Genomic DNA, 14,178 nt, shown 5'->3' with positions numbered 1-14,178 from the left:
AAATTATATAAATATTAATACTATTATATATATAAATATATACGTATATTAATAATGATAATATTATAATTATGTTATATTATAATAGTCTTATTTATATCTGGATTCGCATTTGAAAGAAATTAAAGAAATTTGAGATTTTGGAATTCATCTCGTTTGAATAAAAACTCAATTATTTGATCGAAAAGTTAATTATTTTGTTGAAAATGTAACTATTTTGTGAAAAAAGTCCTCTTTTCTATCAAAAGTTCAACTACTTTTTTAAAAATTTTATTTTTTTTTATTTGAAGGTTCATCTCTTTCGTTAAAAATACATTTTTGAAACTGACAATCAATACCATTTTTGGTTAAGATATCATGTGTTTTGTTAAAAGGTCGTCTTTCTTTGTAGAAATTAAATTGTTTTATGGAAAATTTATACTTTTGTATTAAAAATTACATTTTTCGGTTGAATTATTATCAACTATAAATATGTTTTGGTTGTAAAGTCGTTCTGTTGTAAGTGCAACTATATTGTTAAAAATTAAAATCATAATTTTTGGGTGGAAATACTCTTTTTGTTTTTAAAATTAAACAATTTCATTGAAAGTTCATGTATTTTATCGGAAATTGACCTTGTTTAGTAGATATTTCATCTTTTTGGTTGAAAATGTATCATTTTTTGTCAAAAATGCAATTGTTTGGTTAAAATATCAACTGTACATCTTCTTGGGTTTGAAAGTCGATTATTTCACGAAGAGTTGAACTACTTTGTAAAAGAAATACGTTTCTTTAACAAGGTTTTTTAATTATGATTGAAAATTTAACTATTTGGTTGAAAGTTTAACTCTGTCATTGAAAACTCATATTTTTTGCTTAAAAAATTCAACTTTATGTAGATAGACCGTCTTTTTTACTTTAAAATTAAATAATTTCTTTAAAAATTCATGTATTTTGTTTAAGATTTGTCTTTTTTTGTAGATCATCAATTTTTTCGGTCGAAAATTCATCTGATTGGTTGAAAATTTAACAACTTTGTTTAAAATTAATTTTTTCCGTTAAAAATTATTTATCTTTATCTGAAAATGTAACTATTATATGGTTGATTAAAAATTAATCGTATATAATGGTTAAGTTGGAAAATTTTTTTTTTTTTTATAGAACATTAATCATCTTGGTCAAAAATTGACCTTTTCCCTGTACATTTTATTAGTTAAAACACCAATTATTGGATAGAAAATTAATTGATTTTGTTGAAAAGTAAACTTTTGGGTTGAAAATTGATTTATTGTGTTAATTCGATTTTTTTCCTAAAATTCAAAAAACTGAAAACTCAACTGTTTTGTGAACAATTTTTTCTGTTTGGATGAGTTCAACAGTTTTTAATAAAAAATGTAAGCCTTTTTTTTATGAAGATTCATAATTTTAAATGAAAATTCATCTCCTTTGTTAAAAATTTAAGGATTTGGTTGAAACTTCGTTTTTTTTTTTTAGTTGAAAATGAAACTGTTTTGTTACACCGTTAGATTTTAAAAATTGTCAATTCGTAAATAAGACTTTTGAGTTTGGATTTATAAATAAAAATGTAAACATTAATAATATAAAGCGAATTAAAATAAACGAATTCAATTTATAATTTAAAAAGTTTTCATTTAAAAAAGAATTGTAATTAATCCATTTTTATTGATCAAAATGATTAATATATTCATCTTTTTGGCTTTGAAATTCAACAATTTAAAAACAAAATCCTTATGGACTGAAAAGTTAATTCTTGTGTAAAATTAATATCTTTTTGAATGAGTTCAACAGTTTTTAATTAAAAATTAAAACTTTTTCTGTTGAAGATTTATCATTTTAGTTGAAAATGTAATTATTTTGTTGGAAATTTGTTATTCTCTTTTTTTTAGTTGAAAATTCAATTATTTTGATAGTAAGTTAATTTCTAACATTTTTAATTGGCAATCTAAAATTTTTATCTCTAAATAACAATGCAAAAATATTAATCTGGAATAACATAAAATAAAAATGATGTAACTTTTATTTTAAAAAGTTTTTAGTTAAAAAATGAATTTAATCGTTCAATTTTTAATGTTACGAACTGAAATTGTTTTGAATTATTATCATTTTGAACCTTAAAAGTAATAGCGTAATTTGTATTTTTTAACCAGAAATCTCTAAAATGTTAAAGTCATAAAAATTAAAAAATGGTAATTTCGTATTTTAAAATAATTTAATTTAAAAAATTGTAAAATTAAAAGGTGTTAAATGTTTGTGTTTTATACGCATGAATTATTGAGCATTTTAATGAAATATTTCTGAATTAAAAATTTGTCAAGCTTCAGTTTTAAAAGTTTAAATTTCAAAAGATGTCCACCTCAAAAAAATCATTTTCAGATTTAAAATTTGGAATTTTACAATTCCATCCTGAATTTTGAATTGGAACAGGAAATTTTTCAAAGCAATTATATGTATTTCTGAATTGGATAAGAGACTTTTTGAAAAAAAATTCAGATCTGGGACAAGCCATTATAAACAACTATTAAAAACTATACAAATTTGAACAGAGTGGTTCGAAATAGAAAGCCTTGAATTGTTAAAATTGTAATTAGCTAAATTTTAAGTTTGAACGCTACAATTTTAATTTAGAATAATATTCAAAATTAACTTAAAATTATTTGAAATAATTTGAAACACGATGTTGATTTTTGCAGATTTAGAAAAAAAAGTTTTTGAGAATTGTAAAATATTTAAAAAGAATAACAAAAATTGTTGTGATTGCTAAGAAAATTGAAAATGATTTTTTAGTTTGAAAAATTAATTTTGAGTGAAATAAATCAATTTTCAACCCAAAAGTTTACTTTTCAGCAAAATAAATTAATTTTCTATCATATAATTGGTGTTTTTAATAATAAAATGTACAGGATAAAGTTTCAATCAAAAATGGAATAGTACAATTTCCAGATAAAAACTGTGCTAAAAAATTGAACAAGAAAAAAAAAACGAATTTTCAACAAAATTGTTAAATTTTCAAGGGAAAAGTTCAATTTTTGACCAAGAAGATTAATGTTCTATTAAAAAAAACGATTTTCCAACTTAACCAATATATACGATTAATTTTTAATCAATCATATAATAGTTACATTTTCAGATAAAGATAAATAATTTTTAACAGAAAAAATTGATTTTAAACAAAGTTGTTAAATTTTCAACCATTCAGATAAATTTTCAACCAAGAAAATTGATGATCTACAAAAAAAGACAAATCTTAAACAAAATACATGAATTTTTAAATAAATTATTTAATTTTAAAGTAAAAAAGACGAATTATCTATAAAAAGTTGAATTTTTAAAGCAAAAAATATGAGTTTTCAATGAAAGAGTTAAAATTTCAACCAAATAGTTAAATTTTCAAACATAATTAAAAAACCTTGTTAAAAAAACGTATTTTTTTACAAAGTAGTTCAACTCTTAGTGAATTAAAGTTCTACTAAACAAGGTCAATTTCCAACAAAATACCTGAACTTTCAACGAAATTGTTTAATTTTAAAAACAAAAAGAGTATTTCCTCCCAAAAATTATGATTTTAATTTTTAACAATATAGTTGCATTTACAACAGAACGACTTTACAGCCAAAACATATTTATAGTTGATAATTCAATCGAAAAATTTAATTTTTAATACAAAAGTATAAATTTTCCATAAAACAATTTAATTTCTACAAAGAAAGACGACCTTTTAACAAAACACATGATATCTTAACCAAAAATGATATTGATTGTCAGTTTCAAAAATGTATTTTTAACGAAAGAGATGAACCTTCAAATAAAAAAAAAATAAATATTTTAAAAAGTAGTTGAACTTTTGATAGAAAATATGACTTTTTTCACAAAATAGTTACATTTTCAACAAAATAATTAGTTTTTCAATCAAATAATTGAGTTTTTATCCAAACGAGATGAATTCCAAAATCTCCAATTTCTTTAATTTCTTTTAAATGCGAATCAAGATATAAATAAGACTATTATAATATAAAATAATTATAATATTATCATTATTAATATACGCATATATTTATATATATATAATAGTATTAATATTTTTATAATTTATATTTTATACATGAAATAACATAACCTCAAAATATACGCATATCAAGAGGCGCGCGATCTATTCAAATCATGTGAAACGCCAGCATCAAAATCTGGAAATATTAAAATCTCAATCTCCTGAATTTATTTCAAAGCAGATAGAGATATAGAGAACTGCCGAAGTGTTCCGACCGGCAATCGTGCACCTTCGAGTTTTCAAATTCAGAAGAGGAGAAATGGGTTGCGCGCGCAACTGAGTCTTTTACAAAGTCTCCTACTATATTCACACGGACATAGCCCTGTCATAGTATTGGACCACATCTCGTTTCAGATCTGGGATCACTGGTAGCACCTGTGAGTATAGTTGGGTTCCACGTTTCCAGTCACACAGTACTGCCTAGCGTACAAGCGAGATTTTTTCTTCCATCTCCCTACTCCAAGTTCCCGCTACTCTTAGCGCTTCCCGCTCATTGTCCCGGTATCCCTACTCATCGCTACCGCATCGCCTGTCGAATCGAGCTTCACTCGACTTTAGGCTCCTTCCGGCCCAACCATCGTTTGCATGTGCGAAACAATATAAGATCGAGCAATGATCTATGTAATCTGAATTCCTAACTTGGACGTGCAATCTCCTCTTTTTGACCAAATAAGGTACACATCATTATGTTTTAAATGCGAGTGTTTTATTTTGTAACTTCTGATACAGCAGCTATGGTTTCTCTTTGATGTTCTTCTCTTACCCATTAGTTGTGTAACATATACGTAGCCGCCGTATCACACCGTAGGGTCAAGCTCTACTTTTTTTATCTTGTATTCTATAGTACTATATCTCACTAGCTTGTATATCAATTTTTGAGTCGATTGCTCTATTAGTATACATTTGAGAGCCTTCTGAACAATACACCTCGATTCTTTGTGCAAAAATGAAAAAAAAAACAGAGAAGCGTCCGATCATTAAACGCTTCTATTTAAAATGCCTAACACCACTTCAAATTAAAAAAGACGTTGATTCCACGTTGAAAGACTTTTCTCCATTATATTCGACGGTTAAAAAGTAGGTTTCTGAATGAAGGAAAGGTCGCATGGGCACTTCTGACGAACCACGTTCAGAAGGCCCCGCTGAACTCCCGAAATGATCGGAAAATTCATAAAATGATGATAGACTGAGTAATATTTTACATGTATATTTGGGCTAGGAGGTAAACAATTTTAGAGCAACGAGGAAGTCAACAATTCTGTAAATGAGTATTTTGAGGGACTTGACGAATCGGTCTGTAAAAATGGCATCGCTGCATTAGAGCACCGTCATGAAAAATGTATTAGGCTTTATGAAAATTATGTTGAAAAATGAAGGGGGGAAAAATGAAAAAAAAATCGTTTTGGTTAACATCATATTTTTGGTTGAACGCGGGACTGTTTTGTTGAAAATTCATGTTTTAAGCTTCATCCGTTTAGTTGATAATAATTAATCTCTTTGGTTAAAAAACGTAACTATGTTGTTTGAAACAAAATAGCGCATTGATCCTGAGTAACAGCGTATTCATTGTAAAGCAAGCAATTGTATTTGAAACAAAAATTCAAGAAAAAAAGATCGAAAAATGATGAATGTCTATGATTGCATAATTTTCGGTTGAAAATTCTGAAAAAGGAATTGCTGAAGAAAATACTACTAAAAGCATAACCTTCAAGTGTAATCTTGAAGGTGAAATAACATGTAGTTTCACACTTTTCCGATTCAAGCAGACGCAATATCTTTCTTCAATATTTTTAGCGTAGAATCTGAGAAGAGAAGAGAAATTACGATAACTCTCAATAGAAATTGAATGGATTAATCGATTTTCTTCTATCTTTTTTTACTTGTCTCGTCGTCATGCAGTGCACCTAATGCAAAATGTTGAAATTAAATCCCGTAATGTTTTAATCATTTTTAATTTCTCTCAACCAGCTTTAATCTCTAAGAGTCGGAAGGTTGAGTGAGGCATGACAGGGACTCAATCTTTAGCTCAATCTAAATCCTGGAACAATTTTTAACAAAATAGTTATTTTGAAGGCAAATAGTTGAATTTGTAACAATAATTATGAATCCTTAATATGAAAAAATTAATTCTTTTACTAAGTAGGTCAACTTTAAGTGAATAATCGAATTTTCCACCCAAAAATTATGATTCTAATTTTTAACAGTATAGTTGCATTTACAACAAAACGACTTTGCAACCAAAAACTATTTACAGTTGACATTTCTAATGAAATATTTAATTTTCAACCAAAAAGTATAAATTTTTTATAAAACAATTTAATTTCTACAAAGACAGACGATTTTTTAACAAAATACATAATTTTTTTAACTTAGAATGTTATAGATTAATTTTCAGTTTCAAAAATGTATTTTCAAAAACACGTAACACATATTTTCATCAGAATAGTTAAATTTTCAACGAAAGATATGAACCTTCAAATAAATAATAAATAAATTTTAACAAAGTAGTTGAACTTTTGATAGAAGACTACTTTTTTACAAAATAGTTACATTTTCAACATAATAATTAATTTTTCAACCAAATAATTGAGTTTTTATCCAAATGAGATTTTGATAATTTTGTGAAAATTAAACTATTCCATTTTTGGTTGAAACTTTAACCTGTACATTGTATTAGTTAAAACACCAATTATTTGATAGATAATTCATTTATTTTGTTAAAAAGTGATCCTTTAGGTTGAAAATTGATATATTTTGTTAATTATATTTTTTTTCCTAACATTAAAAAAACTGCAAAATAATTTTCTTTTTTTTTCCCTTGATAAAGGTGCTGTATGAGTGCCGAAACTTTGGTGATTATTTTTGACAGATGTTTCTTATTGTGATTTGATAATGGTAGGGATAAGAAGGACGAAAGAAATAAAAAAGAGAAGGAAGGGGATTTGGTTGGTTGCCTTCTCATTTTTCTTTCCTCCTTTTTATTTTTTGTCCAAATTGAAAACGAATAATTTTTTCTCTATTTCTTTTCTTCTTTTTTAGGGGAGGAGAGGGGGGAAGGATGTTTCTTTTTTTCGTTTCAGATTGCAGTGGGAACATTTTGTGGTGATTGTCCAAATTTGGTCGTTAGATTCTTGATTCTATTTTCAGGAATTCTTATCTACAATGTGCAGGATGAAATTTCAACCAAAAATGGAATAGTTCAATTTCCAGATAAGAACTGGGATAAAAAATTGGATTGAACAAGAAAAAAAAACGAATTTTCAACAAAATTGTTGAATTTTCGACCAAGAAATTTAATGATCTACAAAAAAAGACCAATTTTAAACAAAATACATGAATTTTTAACAATATTATTTAATTTTAAAGTCAAAAAGACAAATTATCTGCAAAAGGTTGAATTTTTTAAGCGAAAAATATGAGTTTTTAATCAAAGAGTTAAACTTTCAGTTAAACCTTAGATAGAAAAGAGGACTTTGTTACAAAATAGTTTCATTTTGAACAAAATAATTAAGTTTTCAACCAAATAATTGAGTTTTTATCCAAACGAGATGAATTAATTAATAATTAATTTTTTATTTGAGTATCATCTGTATTGTATTTTTTGTTACAAATTCATCCTTTTTGTCAAAAATTCAATTTCTAGGTTAAAAGTTAAACAAATTTGTAAAAAATTCACTTGTTGATTTGAGAATTCATCATTTAAGTTCAGACTGGTTAAAAATTTTTTTCAGTATTTCACTTTTGGTTGCGTATAAACATATTTAAGGTCTTACGAACTAGTATCAGATCAGTATGGTGGTTAATATAGCATTAACCATACGTAGGCACACAGAGTAAGCTTTTTATGCATGTATATATGCATAAATTTTAGAGGGAGAGAATATATGTTCAAGTTTGAAGAGATAATAAATGTATAAATCGATTAAGTTCCTAATTCATATTTTTGTTTGAAACTATATGGCGCCAATGTTTCCGTTTCGGTAAATTTCCATTAAAGCCAGTGTCGAAACCAAACCCGGGATAAAATTGTATTGCTCGTGTATTTGGTTAGGATGAACTTTTTTGCTGAAATTTTGATTTAAAACATCGGGAAATATTAAAATATTATCAAAAATAGATTTGAATATTAATTTTATATTTCAATCTGAATATATTGAGGTTGAATCAATATATTTAATTAATATTAGCCACTAATGGATGAACAGTAATCTGAATATTGTCTCACTCTCAAATTTTTTTAAAGAAAATACATTTAACCCTATGTCAAAATAATTATAATACTTTGGTGAGAAGCGCAATATAATGGTTGAAATGAAGAATTTATTCCACAATTTATTTATTGTGTAGTAAAGGCTTTTTACTTACCTTATGGAAACACTATCTCAGTATTCATTAAAAGAGAAGCATAATATAATTCTGCTTCTTTTGAACGAGTGAAGCGCCGGACGACACGTACTGCAGCTTCCAGTCTAAATAGAATTCTGCTATGAATTCTGCGGATTCACGTATCACACAATCGATTGTTTCAATTAACCGCTAACTTCACGTTTCAAGTCCCACAGAGAACCCTGCTCAATGAAGTCCTTATATATCAGAATTATTGCAGAAACATTTCTGCCAGTACTCAGCTTGTATCGAGCCAACACACGGCATAATGATCTTGCCGACAGATAACCGCCAATTGACTTTTGTGTTTTGCCAGTGTTGAGCTTGTAGCGAGCCAACGCACGGAATAATGAGGCCGGTAGATAGCCAGTGGTTAAAGTTTGTACTCTGCTAGTATTAAGTATGTACCGTGTCAAGGCACGACCTAATACTGTAGCCGTTAGATAACCGATTATCGAAATTTTACTTTGCCAGTATCGAATCTATTCCGAGCCAACACATGGCATAATGCTGTTGGCGGTTGATAAACGGCAATCGAAGTTTGTACTCTGCCAGTGCTGAGCCTGTATCGAGCCAACGCCGGTGGCATAATGGTGTGGCTGGTAGATAACCGGCAATTGATGTTTGTACTCTGCCAGTACTGAACCTGTACCTATCCAACGCACGGCATAAGTACCGAAAGCTGGATTTAACCATAGTTCATATTTCGGTACTGCGCCAGTACCAAACCGCTACTGTGCCGACATACAAGAGAGCATTTTAGTCGGTACTTAAGCAGTATACCAAATCAGTATCTCGCCAATACTAAACCCGTAAATTACCAACGCTTGACGTGGTACTGAGTTTCGGTACTGGACGAAAGCTTTATTATCTATTTGTATTATTTCTTACTGAATAGAGAATTAAATTATAATGAAAATATATTATTAATTGAAATTTTCATATGAAATATTAGCCTATTTTATTTTACATGACTTAAAGTGAAATTTTAATAAAATGCCGCAATGCCCTCCGTTTACCGAACTAAGTTATGTAAAATTTAACACAGGAATATGCTCCGTTGTAAGGAAGCGCTTTACTGGACCTTCGGTAATCTTTACCGAGCCAGTACTGTACCGGTCATGTATTTACACATGGATTTCTAGATGAGCATCCAAATGTACTTTTGTTTAAAAATAATCAATGTCAATATTTGATTGCAGAACGTGATCGATTCAGATAATATACTTGCAAAAGATAAAGCTGAGACGAAAAACAGAAATCCTGATATTACTTATGGAATAGATGACGTTCCACCATGGTATTTATGTATATTTATGGCATTGCAGGTAATATTTTTACTATAATATACATCAACGTAATACTTTGGAACTTGCATACATTGCCTGATTGCACACTCTTGATAAAGGCATGGAAAAAAGTTGATTTTATTTTTCCCTTATTTCAAAAAGAATGTGCAAAAATTTTTCACAGCATAGAAAGTTACCAATTACAGCGTTATCTAATTTTTAGATTGTGAAAAAAGTAGATTAAGGTACAAAAAAGTGACAATGTTAAAACGTAAAGTGAAACAAGCAGCGTGTGGTATTTATTTCAGCATTATCTAACCATGATAGGAGCTATAGTTTCAATTCCATTCATTCTTACACCAGCACTGTGTATGGCGGAAGATGATCCTGCTAAGAGTCATATAATCTCCACGATGATTCTAGTCACAGGAATAGTTACATTTTTACAATGTACTTTCGGATGCAGGTGAATTTTAATTCATATTTTTATTATTAACTTTGCTTACTTTTTCATTAACAGTGTATATTTGCCTATTACTTCATTTTGCAATAATTTTAAAATTCAAATTTTGCATACAACGAACCGATTTTAAGTTATAGTGTTAAAAACAAATGAATTTACACTAAATTGTCATATTTATTATTAAAAAGCGGCTTTTTTGACAACTATGTATGAAATATTGCACACATAGTCCGTTTTTTTGGGCCTAGTCGGGTAAACATGTAAAATCTATCCCCGTACGTATTAACTTGAAATGCCCGCCACAGGTTCGGATTTATGTGAAGTAAAATTTCTCCCAATGATAATCCTGAAAATTTATTTTTGTGAGAGTTATGGAGGGGAAAATAAAAATAAAAAAGTTGTTTCTCTTGAGTACGATTTGACCGATTTTAATTAACAAAATATATGTTGTAGACACTAATAAGGCTATTAAAAAGTTTTTAAAAAAATTTTGAATAAAATGCAGGTAAAAAAATTTGAGGTTATCTTCTAAAGTGACCACATTCATATTTTATATAAACAATCCTTATAATATCTTTTATAATCTATTTTTGTTGAATTTTTCAAAGGGGTGAAACTATGAAGGTACTAGAAAAATGTAAACCCTTAGGGGATACATTAAAAGCTTTGATTCCAAGTAAAATTTCTGCCAGTGACTGGATAGCTTCCGAAAGAAATTTCTACCTAGGGTTAAAAGTTATTGATTGAAAAGGGAAAAATCAAATTGCAATGAACTCTAGAGATAGGATCCCCTGATGTAGTTCTTCCGAGAATTGAGGCCGCGCCGCAAGTAGGAGTGTGAGCGACCCTAGGGTGCGCGACTGCCGATTCTCGCGTTTTGTGCACAGACCGTTTAAAATTAAAGGTTAGGGTTATGAACTGTAATTTGGTGATTCTAAATTCTCTTTTGTTAAAGCTCCATCGGCTTTAAGGAACACATTTTCATCACGTGGCGGAGTCCATGTCAAGTGATAACAACAATTTTCTTCATGGAATGGGATTTGGCTGTAACTCGGCGTAAATAGTTGTATATTAGTGAAGAAAAAGTTCATAAATTGATTTTTGAAAATTCGAAAAAATGGTGGAGATATTGGAGTTCGAAAATGTTTGTAATTTTCTGACGGAATATTTCATATTTGCGGTTCTAATTTACCGATTTGACTTGTTGAAAATCTGAAATTGTTCGTCTTTACATGTAATTTTAAATAATAAAAAATAGGTTTAGAAAAAAAAACAATTTTCACATTCTTTTGAAAACTAAAATCGCGTTTTTGAAAATACGTGACCACCTGTATGTTTGGCCACTGGAAATTTGATGGCCACTGGTGCCCATACGTAAGCTCCACAAGTTCTTAATGTTTGATCCGGGGACCACCAGTGGTTAATGAGAAAATAAATGAAAAGTATGGTTCTACACGACAAAGCGACGTAATGTTAATGTTAATTTGCAAGTAAAGGTGGACACCTTTTTTAGCAACAGCTTTTCATTGTTTAAATATAATTTCAAACAACTAAATTAGTAAGAGCGACATATAAACAAAAACGTTATTATGGAATAGAAGAACGCACAATTTAGTTCGACGAACCTTGTACATTTTACGTATTTTACGAGTACACATGTTTTCAAATAGGGGTACTGTATTAAAATCTTCGGAATTAAGAAAAAGCTTTGTCATGACTTCAACCTTCGCAATGAGAATGGCAGCGTGTATTTTTCTGTACCTTCAATTGTAATACAATTTAAAAATCTTTCGCTTAAAAGTCCTTCTTCTGCTTTTTATTCATCTTTACTGCAGAAGTCGACCTAAAGGTCTTTGAAATATCATTTAGCAACCGTCCTTTTGAAAATGCCAACAATGCCATTACAAGGACCTTTGCCATGTGCATTTGCATGGAAATTCCATCCCGATTCACATCCGAAATACTGCTCGTGTAGTGTTAAGTTGGCAAAGTTCTTACAGTTCTTGTGCTGTGCCGCTCAACTATCTGAATTGTATATAACAAAGTTCACAATAATTCCTACTTTTCTCGCAAAAAAGAGATTACGTTTCTTTGATAGAGATTCACAGATATTGTATTGGGTTCTTTTATATCTGATATTGTAGCGTGACTTGCGTGTTTTAATTCACCTTCAGGTGTTCTGTAGTATCTCCCAAAAGAATAAACGGTCATTTGTGTTTTTGACCAATGCTTACCTTGAGAAGCATCTTGTAAATCAATCGTTTGGTTTTCACCAAAATCTAATTTAACAGGAATTTGATCCACTAATACATTATACTTCACGCTATTGATATACTAACTTTGTTGTATGACAATAATATCATGTGGAAAACGTCGTTTCATATTCTCGCTGTTAATAAATTCATCTACTGGGGCCACAGCAGTTTCTAAATCTGATCGCTCCTTGTTTAACCTCTGTTTAATTTTGATGTCTTCAACCAAATTTTCGATATAGGCTCTTTCTAAAAGAAGATTACGGTTCTCATCGCCGGGACAGTTCGGACATTCATTCAAATAACACGCTATTTGTACAGGGCTACAAATCAACTGGGCTATCCAATATTTGACGAATGAAAATGGTGGAGAATTAGCTTCAGCCAATTGTTTTATATTCCCACCAATAAACATAAGTTTTTAGTTCTGATGGGGAATGCAGACGCAAACGTTGTGGTTACCACTTGTTCCAGACAGAACGCACTCTTTCGATTTCAATTCTGCAAACTTTGAAAATCCAATTTTTTCCCCAAAAAGAGCGACCTTAAAAAGTTTTCTTTTCGTTTACTTTGACCCTTTGGTCTGACGAAGTTATTCCTGCTTTCGTATCTGAAGAAGATAGATAAAATGGTTAAAATTGTAATTTCTCTTCTTTTGCTTAATTCAGCTTTTTAAAATTTCCCTTCAAATAAATTATAATTTCGTTATTTTCATGAACAGAATTTTCATCAAAAAAATTTCAGCGTGCCGTTTCACATACTCTTCAAATGGCGTCTTCCTTTTGTTTCTTAGTTTTTAGCTCAAGAAAATTGATCTTTTCTTCTTCGAGAATTCGTAAAGAGGCATTTAAAGAGAAAAAGGCTTTCTCTTCGTCTAGTTTAAAAATTCAAAGTCACTTTCCGAAAAAATATTACTGTCCACATCCTTATTAATTTAATCTGAAAATGTATCTTCGTGAATTTCTTTGAAGTGAGAATCATGATCCCTAGATGTATCAGAAGACGAAGTTTGTCGTTGCGAAAATTTCGTACGGCAACTATCACAAATAAAGTTTTTTGTGATAAATAGAAATTTTTCGCGAATACTTTTAGGAATAGGTCTAGAATTTTTTTAAATATTACTGTTGCCAGATCTGCCAAAAGGATTATAATATATTTCACTAACAGACATTTTAGCAATGATGTATCCGGATACGAATGGACTAAAAAAAAAGAAGTGCTTAAACTCGTTCTAATGATAGTGTTACCAGATGTCCTGGTTTTTCGGGACATGTCCTGGTTTTGCGCCATCTGTCCTAGAAAATCGACGGAAACTGTTCGAATCTTTATTCACGTGTACCGCGGATTCTAATTAATTTTCTGAAGTTTTTTTTGTTCTTTATTAAGTTGCATATCAACTTTTTATTTTTGCAAAAAAAAATGGTTAGAAAATGGTAAATAATTATCTAAAATGCAGTTAAGGGTAATTTTAAATAATAAAAAAATAGGTTTAGAAAAAAACAATTCTCACATTTTTTGAAAACTAAAATCGCGTTTTTGAAAATACGTGACCACCTTTATGTTTGGCCGCTGGAAATATGATTAAGATAATATGATAATATTATGGTTAATCACCTCCACCCTGATCTAAGAAGTAGAGTTCAATCCATCCACTGACTGTGTCCTTTTCAAATTTGGGTCTATTCTTCCGATAGTCAGCTCTGGTCGTCCAATCGCTTCTTCTGTTTTTTTTTTCAAATATAC

General features: G+C 29.2%; 1 protein-coding gene across 1 annotated transcript in view; it reads left to right on the top strand.

Moving 5' to 3' along the window:
• Positions 1-14,178, top strand: part of LOC117182130 (solute carrier family 23 member 2) — a 374,004-nt gene that overhangs the window by 40,805 nt on the left and 319,021 nt on the right. Inside the window, exons 2-3 of the mRNA XM_033375172.1 lie at positions 9,634-9,759; positions 10,029-10,186. Coding sequence (XP_033231063.1) covers positions 9,634-9,759; positions 10,029-10,186 — 284 coding nt within the window. The remainder of the gene's footprint in view (positions 1-9,633; positions 9,760-10,028; positions 10,187-14,178) is intronic.

This window comes from Belonocnema kinseyi, chromosome 10 (assembly GCF_010883055.1).
Source record: "Belonocnema kinseyi isolate 2016_QV_RU_SX_M_011 chromosome 10, B_treatae_v1, whole genome shotgun sequence".
NCBI classification, from domain to species: domain Eukaryota; kingdom Metazoa; phylum Arthropoda; class Insecta; order Hymenoptera; family Cynipidae; genus Belonocnema; species Belonocnema kinseyi.
This window is presented reverse-complemented; position numbering and strand designations above follow the sequence as displayed.